Source organism: Babylonia areolata, chromosome 21 (genome assembly GCF_041734735.1).
Source record: "Babylonia areolata isolate BAREFJ2019XMU chromosome 21, ASM4173473v1, whole genome shotgun sequence".
NCBI classification, from domain to species: domain Eukaryota; kingdom Metazoa; phylum Mollusca; class Gastropoda; order Neogastropoda; family Buccinidae; genus Babylonia; species Babylonia areolata.
Genome location: NC_134896.1, coordinates 53,367,161 through 53,386,577, shown reverse-complemented (window position 1 = coordinate 53,386,577; position 19,417 = coordinate 53,367,161). Strand labels below are relative to the sequence as shown.

General features: G+C 42.2%; 1 protein-coding gene across 1 annotated transcript in view; it reads left to right on the top strand.

Annotated features, from left to right (window-relative positions):
- LOC143296159 (serine/threonine-protein phosphatase 4 regulatory subunit 3-A-like) overlaps positions 1-19,417 on the top strand; it is a 30,077-nt gene that overhangs the window by 8,719 nt on the left and 1,941 nt on the right. Inside the window, exons 7-15 of the mRNA XM_076607962.1 lie at positions 665-793; positions 2,544-2,598; positions 3,942-4,018; positions 7,383-7,485; positions 10,050-10,208; positions 11,359-11,528; positions 12,973-13,118; positions 13,934-14,127; positions 17,897-18,156. Of these exons, the coding sequence (XP_076464077.1) occupies positions 665-793; positions 2,544-2,598; positions 3,942-4,018; positions 7,383-7,485; positions 10,050-10,208; positions 11,359-11,528; positions 12,973-13,118; positions 13,934-14,127; positions 17,897-18,156 (1,293 nt within the window). The remainder of the gene's footprint in view (positions 1-664; positions 794-2,543; positions 2,599-3,941; positions 4,019-7,382; positions 7,486-10,049; positions 10,209-11,358; positions 11,529-12,972; positions 13,119-13,933; positions 14,128-17,896; positions 18,157-19,417) is intronic.

The window sequence follows — 19,417 nt, the reverse complement described above, 5'->3', positions numbered from 1 at the left end:
TAAGGGTCACTAGTAAGTAGTATTCTCTCTCTCTCTCTCTCTCTCTCTCTCTCTCTCTCTCTCTCTCTCTCTCTCTCAATAAGTTAATGGAATATATTGTGTGCTTGTGTTTACTTTGAAAAATGACTTATCAATGTATGTCAGTAAACTTATTCCCCAGCTGGTCAGCAGTGTGGTTGAGGCATGCATTATTTACAGACCTTATGGATCAGTGTTTGGGACTGCACGACTGCACACACTTACATAACGAAATCAGAACCTGACAACACATTTGCATGATTTTTTTTTTTTTTTTTTTTTTTATGTTTGAATAGATTTGATTTTATTTTTAAATTGTTATATAATAAATAAATTAAAAAAAGAAGTTATTTTAGATTGAAAGGAAAAGAGGAAATGTCAGTCACACTCAGTGTCACTTATTTCCTTTTAGTTCGGTGTTTTGTTTTGTTTTCTTCTTCTTCTTCTTCTTCTTCTTCTTCTTTTTTTAGTTTTCTCTATATATATATCTGTCATTTTGTTTTTGTACTGTCAGCTATCTGGTAGTCATCAGAGAATTGTTACAGAATTGTTTGATAGCTCTTTTTTTTTCTGTCTGCATCACTGTCTTGTTTTTTCTTTGTGTGTGTGCATCTCAAGGCAGCTGTGTTGCTGTTGTTTTGGGCAGGGTCTGGATGATGACAAAATCCGGTCTGCAGCTATTGACATATTTTCCTATATTGTGGAGTTCAGTCCGTCCATGGTGCGAGAGTTCATTGTGCAAGAAACGCAGACTCAGGAGGAAGCGAGTATGGATGTAAGTTTGGGAGGGGGGGGGAGGACCCACCCATATTTTTTTTTCTTCTCTAGATATGTTGCCATTACTGCATGCAGTTTTACCAGCAGACAAATGTGTGGAAGAAAAGCTGTCAAAAACTGGTACTTTCTCAAAGAAAAAAAAAAGGGGGGGGGGTTGGGGGGAAGGATTCTTCCCTTCCCTTTCAAAGTATTCCACAAACACAAATACAGGCTTCTGCTGTACACTTTTTTTAAACAGGATAGATGGGGGCGGGGTTGGTTGTTTTGTTGTTGTTTTGTTTTTTTTGTTGTTCTTTCTTTTTTTTCTTTTTTTTTCTTGGTCACCTTTGAATATAGTTGGTTAAATATTGAATAGGAAAAGCCAAGAAAACAATACATCAGAAATTTCATCTGAATTTATCAGGGTCAGAAATTTAAGGGAGGCAATCATGGTAGCTCAGGTACCAGTGATCTTCCTTGACAGTTAACTTTTTGTGTGTTTTTTCTTGCTTTCCTGTGGCTTCCAAGACTGTGACCGGGGCATCTACATCCAGTTTCACACAGATGGCACTTTTCAACTTGTCGCGACTCCACGCCAGGTCCAGGCTGTTTGAGGCACTGTTGAGAAAGTTCCTTTTCGCTGATGACTGGGCACTTGCTGCACACACCCATGAGGACATGCAGTTCATTATGGACAGGTTCTCAACCTCCTGCAGGTGCTTTGGACTCACCATCAGCCTCAGCAAGACCGACTCCATGTACCAACCGGCTAGCTCACAGAACGCCAGTGCCTGACCCCTACCTGCAATCAAGATCAATGACACAGAGATCAAGTCAGTCGACAAGTTTTGCTACTTCGGCAGTACCCTGTGCAGCAATGGAGCCCTTGATGCAGAAGTGATGCGCCAAGGCCAGCTCCGCCTTTGGCAGACTCAACAACAGGCTGTGGAACAACAAAGGCATCAGGCTGAGCACCAAAATCAAAACCTACAGAGCTGTTGTGCTGTCCACCTTGTTGTACTGCTGTGAAACATGGACGACGTACCACCGTCACAATCAAGAACTTGAGCAGTTTCACCAGAGATGCCTACGAAAGATCTCGGCATAAACTGGCAAGAGAGGGTCTCCAACCTCCAGGTCCTAGAGAGGAGCGGCCTGCCCAGCATTGAAAGCCTGCTGATTCAGTGCCAGCTACTCTGGACAGGACATGTTGTCCGCATGACAGACAGCAGGATCTTGAAGATGCTCTTGTATGGCCCAACTGAAGGAAGGCCACTGTGAACTTCGAAGACCCTGCAAGCACTTCAAGGACACCTTGAAGACAAACCTCAAAGCCTGTGACATAGAAACCTGTGACATAGAAATCACTTCCTGGGAAACTGATGCCCTTGGCCGCTCTCGCTGGATGCTGTGCTCTAGTGGCATAAAGATGTTTGAAAACAAGAGAACACTGGCCATTAAGGAGAAGCGTGGGCAAAGGAAGCAGGGCTCAACTTCTGGAGACGTTTTCCCTTGCAACACCTGTAGGAAGTGCTGCGCATCCAGAATCAGCCTCTTCTCCACACACCAACAGATAAGCCTGTCTGCCTACTTGTCCATCGGTCTGACGGGAGACTTCATTGTGGCTGCAGTTGTTGTGAGTTTCTGAATACCTTTGTATGTGCGTGTGTGTGTGTGTGTGAAAGATGGCTGCTTTATGCGTGTTTGTGAGTGCATTGATGGGCAGTATTTTTATATATATATTTTTTATTTGACTATGTTTTCAATAGGAGGACATCTTGATCAACCTAGTCATTGAACAGATGGTCAACGATGCTGACCCAGGTATGCTCGCGCTCTCTCTCTCTCTCTCTCTCTCTCTCTCTCTCTCTCTCTCTCTCTCTCTCTCTCTCACACACACACACACACACACACACACACACACACACAGTTTGCAAAGTATACTTTGTGGGATTGTGTCATTGTGGGGTCCCGGGTTCAAATCCTGGTCATAGTGCCTGGTGGGTAAAGGGTGAAGAGTTTTCCATCTCCATGCAGAAGATCAAGATACAAAAGTTAAAGATGGCATAATCCACGTCGGTGTTCGCTGGGTTATGGAAACAAGAACATACCCAGCATGCACCACCCCCAAAAACAGAGTATGGCTGCCTGTATGGTGGGGATGAAAAACGGTCATACACGTAAAAGCCCATTCATGTATATATACAATTGAACTTAGGAGTGGCAGTCCATGATCAAAGAAGAATATTAAATTGTTTGATTGATTTCATGAATTTCAGGGGGGGAGGGGGGGTGTTTTTTCACGAAGCAAGACAAATTATAGCATTTGAATTTAGATCACCAACAAAGTAATTTTCACAATGAAAAGTTAAGCGTATGTCATTCTCTCTCATATCATAAATACATTGACATTGTTAACAAAAGGCGATTATTGTTGACTGGATCTCAAGTGGAAGGTTCACATGACATGTGAAACATGCCAAAAAAAATGTGATATTTATTTCCTCGCTAGTAAGTTGTGTAACATTTGTCCTATGCAACTTCAAGGCTAAGTCTCGGTATCTCTCCGTCTCTTTCTCCTTGGTAATATTATCAGCTGTAATTTGTATTATAAAAAAAATAATAATTTTTTTTTTATAGTTATGTTTTGTCAGTTCTGAAACATTCAATGTATATATTGCTGTTGTCTTTTCTTTGTTATTTTCTTAATTCCATCATTTATCCACAGGGTTTATCAGTTATTCATTTACAGTTTTCCTGTTTGATTTCCATCATTTGTTGAGGCTTGATTGTGTGTGTGCCTAGCTGCCCATCTGTGAGGACTGGAGCTAGAAACAGATGTGTATGTGTAGTACACAGTCCTGAACTGTATGTGTGATTAATGTGTCGACATTTAAGTTTGAAATGGACTGTTTTCTTTTGTTTTGTCAGCATTTACACATACAGACCTTCCAACTGCTCACACTCGTTTACACATACGTGTGCACACTCAAGCATGCATGCATACCACATGTACACACACACACACACATATACACACACACACACACACACACACACACACACACACACACACACACACACACACACACACACACACACACTTGATAAAGAACTGTTGTCTCAGTACGTAGATCAATATACATGTATTGTTCGGGTTTGCACAGAACTGGGGGGTGCCATGCAGTTGATGGGAATCCTGCGCCTGTTGCTGGATCCAGAAAACATGCTTGCCACTGCCAGTGTAATGTGCAACTTATTCTTTTGTTATTTCTGTAAGACACAGGATAGAATTGTACAGAAATGGAAATAATCCCCCCCTTTTTTTCAGTCTTTTGAATTCTAGACTATGGGCCTGTTGAAATGTTTGCTGTGTTTTTCTTCCATTTTTCCTTTTTGAGGGGGGTAACTTTCAAGACTTTCCTACAGTCTTGTCTCTGTCTCGTTAGCTAATATAGTATTATATTCACTTTACTCACTTGGGATGGCAAGTTTTGTCCCTTGCTTTTCCCACAGACGGCCCATTTGTAATGGTTTGGGGGGGGGAATGCAAAAAGATACAAAATACAGAGTAAGAAAATGAAACTTTCAGTCAGACCTGGTTTATTACGTGTTGAGCTATTACATATTTAAAAAAATCAAATTTCTTTTTTGCCATTATGTAGAAAATAATGCCAATTTTTCACCCTGAATCACCATACCCATGCTCACTTTCTGCACTTAATTCACTTTCTTCTTCGTCGTCATCTACCTCTTCGATGTCCAACCCTTCAGTTTGTAACATTTCAAGTACTTCAGCAACTCTTAAGACATTGCCTTGTTCACTCCGCAACATTTTGAGGAGAACCCGCTTCAAACGCCACTTCGCTAACAGGCTGGCAGGCGACCGGTCAGTGACTTTGTCAGCGTATGTGCAAGACAGGCCACACATTACAGCCTGGCCAATCATACCATAGACCTAGAATAGCGCACTCTGCTTGGCTAATCACAAAATCACGTGTACAGCACATGATGGATTTTTATTTTTGGAAAATGCTATTCCATTCCATATTCCATCGTCCGAATCCAAATACATTTTATGTAGGAGTGCTCATGCATTCTGTCGTCCGGAGAGAGTTAATTTGAGCTTATTCCCTTGGAGTCCTTGAGGAACACTGGGCCACAACAATTATTCTCCCATGGGCTCCATTCAGATCTTTCTCCTCAGACAGATCGGTGTCCGTCTGGCTCCCTTCATCTCATCCTCAGTGCAGCTTCACCATGTTTGCCTTGGTCTTCACACTTTCCGTTTCATGTAAAAGTTCTTTTCCAGTGCTTTTCTGCTGATGTCGGGAGGATTGCGCAGGGTGTGTGACCGATCCTGTTCCATTTCCTTTTCCTGATTTCCTTTGCTGATGGGAATCTGCTTGGTTCTTTCTGGTTGGCTGGGATTTTATATTTTTTTCTGGCCACCTTCGCTCATAGCACATCTTAGATATCAGTTGATGAAGTTCTGGAGTTTGTCAGCAATTGACTCCAAGTCTTTGATCCATGTATCACTAAAGTCTTCACATTTCTGTTGAACAGTCTCATGTCTGGTTGGAGAGGTCTGTCTCCATGTGAGCAAGAGGGTGGTGATTGCATAGCTTTGTTAATGTGCTTTTTCCTGTCTTCACCTGTGCCTCCTTTGCAGCCAACACTATCTCAGTTATCTGGGTTGACAAACTTGTCACCAGTGTTCTCACATTCCAGGTGGATAGGGCCTGCTATTTATTGCCAAGTCTCATGGATTCGTTCTTCTCGGTGTTGGTTTTGAGGCCTGTTCTCTCTCCTTGGGAACGACTGATGTGTCTTCGCTTCTATGTGGGAGAAGCCAGCAGTTTTGGTGAAGGCCCAGACGGGCGCAATAGCCAAGTGGTGAAAGCGTTGGACAGTCAGTCTTAGGGTCCTGGGTTCGAATCACGGTGACGGCGCCTGGTGGGTAAAGGGTGGAGATTTTTACGATCTCCCAGGTCAGCATATGTGCAGATCTGCTAGTGCCTGAACCCCCTTCGTGTGTATATGCAAGCAGAAGATCAAATACGCACGTTAAAGATCCTGTAATCCATGTCAGCGTTCGGTGGGTTATGGAAGCAAGAACATACCCAGCATGCACACCTCCGAAAACGGGGTATGGCTGCCTACATGGCGGGGTAAAAACGGTCATACACGTAAAAGCCCACTCGTGTGCATACGAGTGAACGCAGAAGAAGAAGAAAGAAGGTGAAGGCCCATCAGATGCTGTGTTACTATTTTGGGTTGACAAGCAGCCGGAGAGTCATTGAAGACAAGAGAAAGCCATCTCTCGTACCTGTCCTTCCATCAGAGGGATCAGTCAGCTTGTCATTCTGAGTTTAGCTCTCAGACTATTATCAAATTCATTACAGACCAAATATTGTTCTAATGTCAAGTGCATATGCTTTAGTAACCTGAGCATTGAGCATATAATTTTTCACTGTAGCTTGATGAAGCCTTATGTACACGAAAGTGTGTCTTCACAAGTGACTGAGAACGTTAATGTTTTTGACTTTTTGCATTCATTATCAGTTGTTTCGTTTGTCAGTTTAATGACTTCTCTTTTACGAAGTCCTTTAAGTAATTTCCTGTAACTGTATTTAGAGGGGTTTTTGTGTTGTTGTTTTCCAAATTTCACCCACATTTTTACCCTCATTTGCCCAGTTTCTCCCAACCCTCCATTCATCCACATCTCCCACCCCTTCTAACCGATAATACTCAGATGTATTCATAAATGCTTTAACAAAATGTCTCCAATCACTGATATGTGTGACGGGACATTAAACAAAATTCCTCCTCCTTGTCATTATAAACGACCTGACTTGTAATCATGTTCCATGACAGAGAGGAAATTACAGCATAACTGTGTGTGTGCGTCATTCTCAGTCTTTGTTGTTCAGAATGGACTTTGTTGAAATCTGCTTTTTTGTTATTGTTTAAAATGGAAGAGGGGGGGGGGGGGGGGGGGGGGTTAAAATACTTTGTAACCTGTCGGTGTTCATAGAAAACTGGTTTCATTATTTTGACACGAGATATTTGAACAGTAACTGCTAAGCACTTCCTGCGTTTACTTCAGAAGGTTGCTTTTGACTTCATAAAACAAATTTTATTTGTTTTCTTTTAACATCCTTGGGTGGGGGGGGGGGTGTTGTCTTTTTGTTTGTTTTGTTTTGCTTTTTGTTGTTGTCTTTTAAGAATGGAAGCCAGTTATCAGTTGCTATATTTCACCCTCTTTTTTTTTTTTTTTTTTTTTCTTTTTTTTTAATTTGTTAATGGAGCCAACTGATGTAAAATCACAGTCTGCCATCAGAGTGTTTGCAAAAGATGCAGGAATACAGATGGAAAAGTACCGATGGTAAGGAATGCTTTGTTTTTTTAAACGACAAAGTTTTTCACACAGAAAATGGACAGGAAAAATTAAGATACTAAATCAGTGTAAATAGGCTTTGTTTATCAGTGATTCGTCATAAGCTGTGAATTTTTTATGAAGAAAATCATACTCGTTACATGTTGTGCCTCTATTTTTTTTTTTTTCAAAACCATTATTTTTATCTCTTCTTCCTGGCGTGTTTCAGAAATCTGAGAAAACAGAGTTCTTGACTTTCTTCTACAAGCACAGTATGCATGTATTAACTGCACCACTGTTCGCCAACACTGCTGATGAGAAACCCAGTCGAGGTGAGATCACAGTTTGTTCTAGTATGATGGTTGTCTGTGGGGGGAGGGGCGGGGCAATACATGTGTAATTATAGATTATTATGCAGATGTCATGTAAATGGTTGTTTGGGGGTGGGGGTACATAACATGTATAATTATCAATTATTGTGCAGATGTCCTATTTTTTCTATCCCTGCTTGAAAGGCAGACTGAATCATTATTTTCTATTTCTTTTTATCACAACAGATTTATCTGTGTGAAATTCGGGCTGCTCTCCCCAGGGAGAGCGCGTCACTGTACTACAGCGCCACCCTTTTTTTCTTTTTCTTTTTTTCCTGCGTGCGGTTTTATTTGTTTTTCCTATTGACGTGGACCTTTCTACAGAATTTTGCCAGGAACAACCCCCCCTCCCCCCCGTTGCCGTGGGTTCTATTACGTGCACCAAGCGCGTGCTGCACACCGGACCTCGGTTTATCGTCTCATCCGAATGACTAGCGTCCAGACCACCACTCAAGGTCTAGTGGAGGGGGAGAAAATATCGGCGGCTGAGCTGTGATTCGACCAGCGCGCTCGGATTCTCTCACTTCCTAGGCGGACGCGTTAACTCTAGGCCATCACTCCACTTCCAGCTTTATTCATTCTTTTTGTGTTGCTCACTGTAGGTGATTGCTGAATATTAGATTGAAGGCATACTGTTGCCTGCGTTTGATATAGAAATGATGCACGCACACCATGTCGCATGCATTTAAAAAGTGGTGTCTTCGGCCATGGGGATGCTGAGGGCTCTCTCAGTATGAACAGAATCCCCACTTTCTGGAAATTCTGTGCAGGAAACGTCCTCTTTTCTGTTGCTGTCTTTGTTTCTGGTCTTTTCCTTCTTTTTGACTCACTTGTGTAAACAAAGTGAGTCAATGTTTTAACCTGGTGTTCAGTTGTCTGTGTGTGTGTGTGTGTCCGTGGTAAACGTTAACATTGACATTTTCTCTGCAAATACTTTGTCACCAAATTAGGCATAAAAATAGGAAAAATTCAGTTCTTTCCAGTCATCTTGTTTAAAACAATATTGCACCTCTAGGATGGGCACCAAAAAATTTTAAAAATGAAGCTTAATTATATGCAAACTGCATTTACTGTTATATTTTTTGTATTCTCTAAACTTGGCATTTTGATCTGATATTCTGACCCAACAACAAGATCAGTCATTATTATCATTTTTTGTTCAAACAGGAACTTCTTTTGCTAAGCATGGAAGTTTTATTTATTTTGCAAACGTTTTGGTGCAGGTTAAAAAAAAAAGGGAAATTACTCTGTAATTAATGCTAGGGGATTTAATTTGCTTTAAACTGATCTTTCTCATCTTAAACATTACATTTTGAAATTGTACTCAATACATAAAAAGCTTGGATTTTTTTTTTTTTTAAGTGTATCACAAGTGAGTCTTGAAGGCCTTGCCTCTCTTGTTTTTCTGTTGTTTCTCCCTTTCTTGTTTTCTGCCTTGTTGATCCATCCACCTTTAACCAGTTGAATCCAGAGAATTGTGTCTAAAAAGAAGTTCTTTCCCTTTGCCTGGGAATTTTGTGGATTCAGGGGTGATGAATGATTTTTTTTTTTTTTTTAGTAGTAGTACAAAAACTGTTGGAGATACAGACAGAAAGTTGACATTTTGTGAAGGAAAATGAATGTAGATTCTGAATCTGGACTTCTTTTTTCCCTGATTATTTCGATTGTAGATAACTGTTCAGGCAATTAAAGTGAAGATAATTTTTGTGCTACAAAAATGTCTATTTCCACCTCCACAGAATGGTTTGGTGTTGTTGTTTTTCATGTGTGACAGGGTTCTGTATTTAACATGGTTCAATTTTCTATTTAAGTTGAGCAGTCCGGTTATGGCCATGTGCTCTCGGCTGGACAATTTTGTAGTGGTGGCAGGTTACTCAAACGTGAGGATCATTTTAAAGAAGGTCCTTAGCAACTTGCCCTCTGTGCATACCGTGAGCAGCCATGTTAAGTGTCCATAGATGCCAACTGTTACAACTTTGCTGTGTTTTGTTGCGCTTGATTGCTGTTTGTTCTGACGTGACGCCAACATCAAAATTGTTCCGACAAGTTCATTTAACTACATAGCATGGTCGTATACTTTCCTGTTGTAACATTACCCAGACGCTCTAGACCTGTCGATCACGAGGCCAGGGCAGTCACTACTAACCTTGGTCTCTCGTGATGATGCCCAGCGAACTGCGTGCGTGTTTACATTGAAACAGCAGTGGACCAATCAGTTTAATTGTAGCAGTTACACTATGTTGTAGGTAAGCCCAAGTAGATAAGATATACGTTTTCTAATGTGGCTCAGAGTCTGAGTGTTTCCACCAAATTCAGAATGTTCCTTCCAAATTTCCTGATCGTTCCTACAAACACTTGACAGAGGTTCACATCTCTGCATGTGTGGTCGACTGGGCTGTTGTAGTAATGGCAGGTTCCTTAGATCCAAGGATCATTTTGAAGGAGGTGGTGTTTGGCAGCAACCCCTCTGGTGGCTGTGCTCACCATGAGCAGCAGTGTCATGTGTCTGCCCTGTGTGTGTGCAGATGACTACCAAACTGCCCAGCTGTTGAGCTTGATCCTGGAGCTGCTGTCGTTCTGCGTGGAGCACCACACCTACCACATCCGGCAGTACATCACCAACAGGGACCTCCTCAAGCGGGTCCTTGTGCTGCTGGGATCCAAACACGCCTTCCTCGTCCTTTGTCAGTTGCTCTTTGGTTTTTGTTTTTGTTTTTTTGTTGTTGTTTTTTTTGGGGGGGGGGGGGGGGTCTTCACTTTAGTGGATGTGGGTGTAGCTTACATGGATCAGTGCACACGCTTAGAGACCTCTTTGAAACTTAACTGTCTGCGCTTTGGCGTTCTCTCCCTGTCTTGTGTATGTGACTGTCGTTCCCTCTGTCTGTCTGTCTGTCTCTCTCTCTCTCTCTCTCTCTCTCTCTCTCTCTCTCTCTCTCTGTCTGTCTCTCTTTCTCCTCACTCTCTTGGTTGTGTGTAGTTCCCCTCACCTCATGTTCAGATATTGAATCCATTTCCCTCTTCAACTTCTCTCTCCCCCTGTCTCTCTCTCTCTCTCTCTGTCTCCCTCTCTCTCACTCTCTCGTTTTCTTTCTCTCTCTCTCTCTCTCTCTCTCTCTCTCTCTCTCTCTCTCTCTCTCTCTCTCTCTCTCTCTCTCTCTCTCTCTCAGTCTCTCTTTCTCCTCACTCTCTGTCTTTTGCTGTTGTATGTAGTTCCCCTCCCCTCACGTTCAGATATTGAATCCATTTCCCACTTTAGCTTCTCTCTCCCCCTGTCTTTCTGTCTCTCCCGCTCTCTCTCTCTTTCTCTCGTTCTCTATCTCTTTTTCTTGTTCTTTATCTCTTTCTCCCTCACTCTGCCTCATGTTGTTGTGTATAGTTCCCCTGCCCTCATGTTGGAATATTGAACCCATTTCCTTCTTCAGCTTGTCTTGAGTGATGTATGGAAAACCGGCAGCGCATAACGCCAATTTCCACATGAGTACTGCACGGTCTCCACTTGAGGATGGCCTCATGTCAGTTTGACATTACTTGCTCCCTGTGTACCCCTTGTGCTTGGCCGTGCAAGTGTGTCACAGATTGGCAGTTTCACTTCTGAGAGGGCAGATGAGGCAGGCAGTTGAACACACACACACACAGAAATCAGAAGTCACTGTTCTTAAATTGCAGCCGTAGGCTTGGATTGTCTTGTTATTATCAGTAGTAGTAGTAGTAGTGTTTACCAACATTATTATTGTTGTGTCTTATCATTATTGTTGTCACAAGGACAGATTGGAAGACTAGGCAATGCCTGAAATCTTGATCCTTGAGTAATAAAGTATTTGAATCTTGTTCCAGGTGCCTTACGATTCATGAGGAAGATCATTGGTCTCAAGGAGGAACACTACTATCGCTACATCATCAAAGGCAATCTTTTCAAGCCAATAATCAGCCTGTTTCTTCGCAATGGGGACAGATACAATCTGCTCAATTCGGCTCTGATTGAACTGTTTGAGTTCATCAAAGTGGTGAGTGGCAGATTAATCACACTAGAAACATGTATGGTGTTTATGGGGTTGTTGTTTATGAGGTTGTTGACAGTTTAGACAAATTTCTTTGTTCTCAGACATTGTTTTTAACTCTTTCGGTTTCGGATGAAGGAATGGAATAGCATTCTCCGAAAGTAAAATTCCATCATGCGCTGTACACGTGATTTTGTGATTAGCCAAGCAGAGTACGCTATTCTGGGTCACTCCACAATCGAACAGTATAATTGGTTAGTCTGGGATGTGTGGCCTGTCTCGCACACACGCTGACAAAGTCACTGACCAGTTATCTGCTCGCATGCCAGCCTGTTAGCAAAGCGGCCTCTTCTCAGAATGTTGTGAAGCGAATAAGGCAGTGACGGCAATGTTTTAGGGTTGCCGAAGTACTTGAAATGCTACAAACTGAAGGGTCGGACATTGAAGAGGTGGATGATGACGAAGAAGAAAGCGAATTAAATGCAGAAAGCGAGCATTGGTATGGTTATTCGGGTTGAAAAATTGGCAGTATTTTCTACATATGGCAATACTGTAAAAATAAGATGAGAAATTTTTTTTTTTTTATATATGTAATAGCTCAACACGTAATAAACCAGTTCTGAAAGTTTCATTTTCTTACACAGTATTTTGTATTTTTTGTAATTTTTTTCCAAACCCTTACAAATGGGCCGTCTGTGGGGAAAAGCAAGGGAGAAAACTTGTCGTCCCGAGTGAGTTAAACTAGCCTTTCTTCGTGCATCACATTTTACACCGCTCGTGCCAGCTTCAAGGTTTACAGTTGACCTGATTTAGTGTTAAGTTTGTGACCAAGTGTAACCTTGCTTTGTTTTCGCTGTTTTCAAAGTAGATTTATGAAGCACTAAAATACTTTAACAAAGCATTGTGTACAGCATTTGTTCACACACACAGACGGGCGCAATAGCCGAGTGGTTAAAGCGTTGGACTGTCAATCTGAGGGTCCGGGGTTTGAATCACGGTGACGGCGCCTGGTGGGTGAAGGGTGGAGATTTTTACGATCTCCTAGGTCAACATTGTGTGCAGACCTGCTAGTGCCTGAACCCCCTTCGTGTGTATACGGCAAGCAGAAGATCAAACACGCACGTTAAAGATCCTGTAATCCATGTCAACGTTCGGTGGGTTATGGAAACAAGAACATACCCAGCATGCACACCCCTGAAAAAGGAGTATGGCTGCCTACATGGCAGGGTAAAAACGGTCATACACGTAAAAAGCCCACTCGTGTGCATACAAGTGAACGTGGGAGTTGCAGCCCACGAACACAGAAGAAGAAGTTCACACGCAAGTGTACCAGCAGCTCGGGGAGAGAGATCAGGATACGGATGCTTTGTCACTGGAGCAACTTGTTGAAGGTTTTCTGTGACTGGGGTGTGAACACCGAAGACAGCTTTGGTTTGTGTGTTGTGTGCAGGAGGACATCAAGACCCTGTCCACCCACGTGGTGGAGAACTTCCAGAAGGAGCTGGAAGGGGTGAAGTACGTCAAGACGTTTGAGACCCTCAAGCTGCGCTACGACCAGCAGCAGGATCGCCTCAAGGACAAGATGAACATTGAAGGGTGTGTTGTGTTGTGTGTGTGTGGGTGTGGTGTTTTGTGTGTGTGTGGGTGGTGTTTTGTGTGTGATGTGTGTGTGTGTTGTGCGTGTGTGTTGTGTGTGTGTGTGACTGCGTGTGTAGCTGTGTGAGACCGGGCCTGAAATGCCCGTATCCAACTGTTTGTAAACAGTATAAGTTTATGTGCGTGCATACACTCAAACTCAAGGAGAAAGTTGTGGGGGTTTTTTGTTGTTGGTTTGGGGTTTGTTTGTTTTTTGGTGTGTTTTTTTTTTTTTTTGTAGTTGGCTTCAGGTTGTGATACATCACTTTGTGAGTGGAAGGAAATGCTGCTAACACATTATCATCATACATAATTTTGCACAAAGACGTTATTTATTACAGTATTTATGGACTGTACAAATAACTGAATTTTGCTGTACAGATGATGGTATTTTGCAGTATTTTATAGTACAAATGACTTGTAGTACAAATATCTGAATTTTGCAGTATTTTATAGTACAAATACCTGAATTTTGGAGCACAAGGGTGCTGGGGTTTTGTTTGTGTTTTTCAGTACAAATATCTAAATTTTGCAGTGCAAGTTACTGAATTTTGCAGTACAAGTGACAGATTTTGCAGTACAATACTACAAATTATTGAAATTGGCAGTACAAAATGTCTGAGTCTGAATTTTGCTGTACAAATTAATTAACTTTAGAGTACAAATGTCTGGATTTTGCTTACAGTTCAACTATCCAAAATTTGACAGTACAAATGACAGAACCATGTAGTTCAAATCTCCCCATTGTTTTTTCTTTCGTCACCACTGGCCATCAGACATGCAGCGTCGTTCCTGCGCAACAGTCGGTTCCGGCGTGACATCCGCACCTTGGAGGAGGAGGAGGAGCTGTGGTTCGACCAGGAGGACGAGCCGGAGGATGTGGAGGGGTCGCCTCCCATGTCTGACCTCCTCAAACACAAGCTGGACGCTGACCTGGACAACATCCACAAGATTTGGGAACACAAAAAAGGTGCATATGTTGTCACTGACACATTTGTCTTGTTTTTCAGTCTTGATGATAGTGCCCTGAGGTGTTAAATGTTTGTTGCCGTTTTCCCCCACCCCATACTCAGAGATGCCAACTGTTATTTGTATTTGTATTTCTTTTTATCACATCAGATTTCTCTGTGTGAAATTCGGGCTGCTCTCCCCAGGGAGAGCGCGTCGCTACACTACAGCGCCACCCCTTTTTTTTTTTTTTTTTTTTTTTTCCTGCGTGTAGTTTTATTTGTTTTTCCTATCGAAGTGGATTTTTCTACAGAATTTTGCCAGGAACAACCCTTTTGTTGCCGTGGGTTCTTTTACGTGCGCTAAATGCATGCTGCATACGGGACCTCGGTTTATCGTCTCATCCAAATGACTAGCGTCCAGACCACCACTCAAGGTCTAGTGGAGGGGGAGAAAATATCGGCGGCTGAACCATGATTCGAACCAGCGCACTCAGATTCTCTCGCTTCCAAGGCGGACGCGTTACCTCTAGGCCATCACTCCACTTACGATTTTGCCGTATTTTCTTACACTCAATCTCAGTTTGTTCCGACGTCATTTTCAGCTACTTAACATGGTCACATGCTTTCCTGTCGTAACATTACCCAGACGCTCTAGACCTATCGATCATGACACCAGGGCGGTCACTATTAACCTTGGTCTCACATGATGATGCTCAGCAAATCGTGTGTGTGTTTGCATTGAAACAGCATTGTGTGGACCAGTCATTTAATTTTTGCTCGTGCAAGAGAGAACAAGAAGTCCCGTCTCACTAAAACAGTGTCTTTGCCCAGTGGATAAAGCTGTGGAGCGCCGCAAGGAAGGAACAAGCAGCTCGTTATGATGTGGCTCAGAGTCCGAGTGTTCCTACCAAATTCAAAATGTTCCTAGCAGATTTCCTGATTGTTCCTACAAACACTTGGCAGGGGCTGGCATCTCTGTAAATGTTAGTTGCCATTCCCCCCCTCTATTGATGTTAATTTTTAGCAGTCTGGGTCCATGTGCCGATAAGGTAGAGAGTGTATAAATGCCCATTATTCTTGTTGTTATTATTAAGATTGTAGATGACTGCTGGAGGTGGATTGTATAATTATAAAAGTATTTATACTGCGCTGAATCTTGTGCAGAGACCAAGCTTTTGCATGCCTGTGGTTTCACATGCTTTTGCAGCTCTGAATCAGTAATGAGGGATAGTAAATATGGATTTTTCTTTCTTGAATGCAAAAACAGTTTCATTTTTAAAAATTTCCATGGTTATAGTAGAGTGTTTTCATTGCATCTGTTCACGTGAGTGGCAGGTTGGTACTCTGTCCTCATGCTTGGGCCAGTCAGTTCTGTACAGCCCACATTTCCCTTGAGCCCGTCCCCAAGGTTCACTTTTCTTCTGCCTGTAAGATAGAATTCCATGTTTAAGTATTTTGAAAATGAATCCTGGATTGTTTGTGTTTGCCTGTAAACATTTGTGAAAAAAGAGACATAGTTTGTTCCCTTGGCGGACTCTTGTCATCTTTGCTCCAACTTGCCAGTTTTGGGGCCGAGTCGAATCGAGTGCACAGAATGTAAGAATACAATACAGACAAGCCGCACGCAGCAAAATAAGGCCAAATGAATATGCTTAATAGCCAAAAAATGCGTAAGACGAGACAGAGCGTAAACCTGACAAGATGGCGTGGAGAGCATTGACCAAAGGAATGATTCAGCGCTTATAGCTTTTAGAGGCGTTTGATTGGCTGAGAGCGGACCGGGGCAAGACGGCTCGTCTTTTTACTGTTAGCCGCGCGAAATTTGGCCAAGCAGAGCAAACCGATAGGCCTAGTTTGCATCAGTTTGACATGGTAAGTATATGTAACACCAAACATGGAGTATAATACAAACTCATCTTTTTTGTCCAACCAGGGTGTGCTGTATTCTTGGGCTAATCTTTGGTTTGTCGACATTATGTATGAGAAATTGATTGTTCAGCAGACAACATTGTGGATCTCCAGCCATGAGTTCAGAATTGAGGACATAGTATCAGTAGCTCAAGGAGGCGTCACTGCGTTCGGTCAAATCCATATACGCTACACCACATCTTCCAAGCAGATGTCTGACCAGCAGCATAACCCAACACGCTTAGGTCTTGAGAAAATAAATTAGTTAATTTAATTTAATTAAATAACCCCCCAAAAATTAATAAAATTTTAAAAGTTAAAAAAAATTTAATAAAATAACAACAAAAATTAATAATGATTATAAAAAGTTTTTAAAAAATTTTAAAATTAAAATAAATAAATAAATAAAATAACAGATAAATACATGAAATCACTACAACTACTACTAATAATAATAATATTTATAAGGTGTGTGTTTGAGTGAGTAGAGGATGAGGTATGTGTGTGTATGCATGTCTACACTGTGAGAACAACGGAATATTGGAACATGCAGGTGTGCATAATATATTTGTATACATGTGTGGGGGGTTGGAGGTGGGGGATATGGGCGTGTGTGTGTGTGTGTGTGCTTGTACAAGTGTTCGTGTGTGTGTGAATTGTGTCTGCATATTTTATATTTATTTGCTTATTTATCATCATTGTTGTCTCTTTTTTTTTCTTTCTTTCTTTTTTTTTTTGCGCTTAGAGTTGAGAACATTGATAAAGGATAGTGCCACAAATCTGACAGGGCCTGGCTCGATGAAACAACCAATGAATCAAAGTTTTGGATTGGTGACTTCATACTAAAAGTTCATGCCTGCAAAGTCTTGAGCGTATAGCATTTCATGTTTGTGATGATGTTTGTACGCAGACCACTACAATTTTATTGGCATTGAATGCATTCACAGCAATTGGGGCAGATCCTGAGATAGCAAAAACAATTATTCATGAGACCCTTGCCCACAGCAGGGCATTGGTTTCAGTCACTCTCATATCCTTATAAAATGAGCCATGTACCATAAAGTTCAGTCTATTGAGCGCACTGGTATATAAGCCGCACCCACTAAATTTTGGAAAAAATAGAATTTTACACATACATAAGCCGCACCGGCTTATAAGCCGCACTTATTTCTGGTACCAGAACTCATACTGATACTACAGAAAAGCTGTTGATACTGTAGGTTATGAAATAAACACAAGCGGAAAACAACACAAAGAAAAGCAAGCGAAAAACTGCTAGTGGCACAAAAAAATAGTAAATAAACACAACGAAAATAAGATCCCTAATTTAGGGATAGTCACATTTATTCATCGTCATCGTGCTCACTGAACCCACTAAAATCTTCGTCTTCAGTGTCCGAGTTGAAGAGAACCAGCACAGCTTCCTCTGCCATCTTGTCACTGACTTCAACCTCGCTTTCACTTCATGAACATGCTGGTTCGTTGCTTGCACTGTCGTCTGCTAGGTCGATCGCCTTCAATTTGAAGGCTGCATCCTAGGCATAACATCGCGTTTTCGGCATGATGAGGGTGTACGCTTAGCAGAGTAGAACTGAATGCTGATCTGAAGGCTTTAATGTGTGCATATTTGATTTATAAAACGTGAACAGTTAGCTCACTATCCTGAAGCTCATCCAAAAATTCATGGACAGAAATGATGATTTTGGTGAGTTGAAGGGCAGCTAAGAATAGACGAGAACTTGACACTCCCGGGATCGTTAAAATCCTCAAATAAGCCGCAGAGGTTGAAGCAGGGGTAAAAAGTGGCGGCTTATAGACCGAACTTTACGGTACTTTACTTAAAAACTACCATACATCACCTCCCATTTGCTTCTGTCTCAGCCAAAGAGCAGGCCGACCTGAAGGACTCTCCCCAGCGGTTGTTGCACAAACCGGGCCCCATCAACATCAACCTCAAGTCGGGTACCACCACCACCACTACCACCACCACCCCACTGTCCAACATCCTGGGTGGCACAGCCTGCCCTGACTCTCCCATCCCCAGCGCAGCCGCCTCTCGGATGGGGACCTCATCTCAGACATCCTCCGTCAGCAGTGCTGCTCACAAACCTGTCGACCAAACCAACACTGTCACAAAGAAGGTACACTGCAGGAGAACACTGGGATTTGTTGACTGCTAAAACTGAATCACTTTTAAGATATATATAGAGAGAGAGGAGACAGACAAAAAGTCCTCAAGGGAATTATGGTGCTTCATTTTTTAATGTATGTTGTGTTGTATGATTTTCATGGATTTAGGTGTTCTGAAGCACTTTAAAAAAAAAAAAAATCAACATCCGTTCATTTCACACAGTTAAGACTGAAACAAGGGTTGATATGTGTACTGAGTCACTGTGCAGGTTTAGTCCTTGACTTAAAGAAAATTGTCAGATGTTCCTGAAGATGGAGGCTGGTAGGGGCAGGGGGGTTGCTGTCCAGTCTCTGGTGTCCTGTCCTGTTACTTTACACTGTTCAGCTCACATCCCTGCTACACAGCAGTACCCAAGCTCACTCGGTTGCGGCCACAGTGCCAACAGTCCTCTGGGAGTTAGCAGTTTTGGGTTGCTTTTGGCCCACCCATTCGAGGGAAAAGTTGAAGGGAGGGATCATGGCAGAACTGGTAATCCGCGTGGGTGGGGGGTGGGTGGGTGCGGGTGTGTGCTGATTATCTGGTTGCGGTTTACCGTAACATATCTTTATTCTTATCTGTCTATTATAATCAGTGTGCAGTATAGTAGGCTATGTTTATAATTATATTCAAATAATGTTTCTTATTCTTTCTGTTTTTACATTAAGAATACTAGTTATTACCTGCAGTGTGTGGACGTATGTATGAAACGGTGTATAAGATATTTTTAACATTTGTATCTTCGTAATATTTGTAAAAGCTGTTGTTGACTTTTACAGTTATGGTCCCCATGTTGTTTACTTGTCTATGTTGTGATAATGCACCTGACCAAATTTCTCCAGTTGGAGATAATAAAGTTATTCTTATCTTATCTTATCTGGTTAGGTGCTGGACTTGTAATCCGGTGTTTCACGATGGTCAGGGTTTGAAGCCTGGTCTTGTCCTGGTGGTGTGCCCTTGGGCAGGCACTTTACTCCCCGTTTTCCCTTCACGCCCCAGGTGTGAATGGGTGGGTACCAGGCCAGTTGGGGGAGGGTTACGATCAGGGCATTCTTCATCCTTCGTGGGCTTTGTTGTAACTCCCATGTTCACTGCTATGTATTAAGACGTGTCGTTTTGCACATACGGCCCTCTTCACCCTTCAGGCAGCAATTCTCAAAGTTTCAGGGTAAGACATGTGTGCAGAGGACATACGAAGTTCAGTGAATCTTTTGGGGTTTTTTCCAGCCTGGACA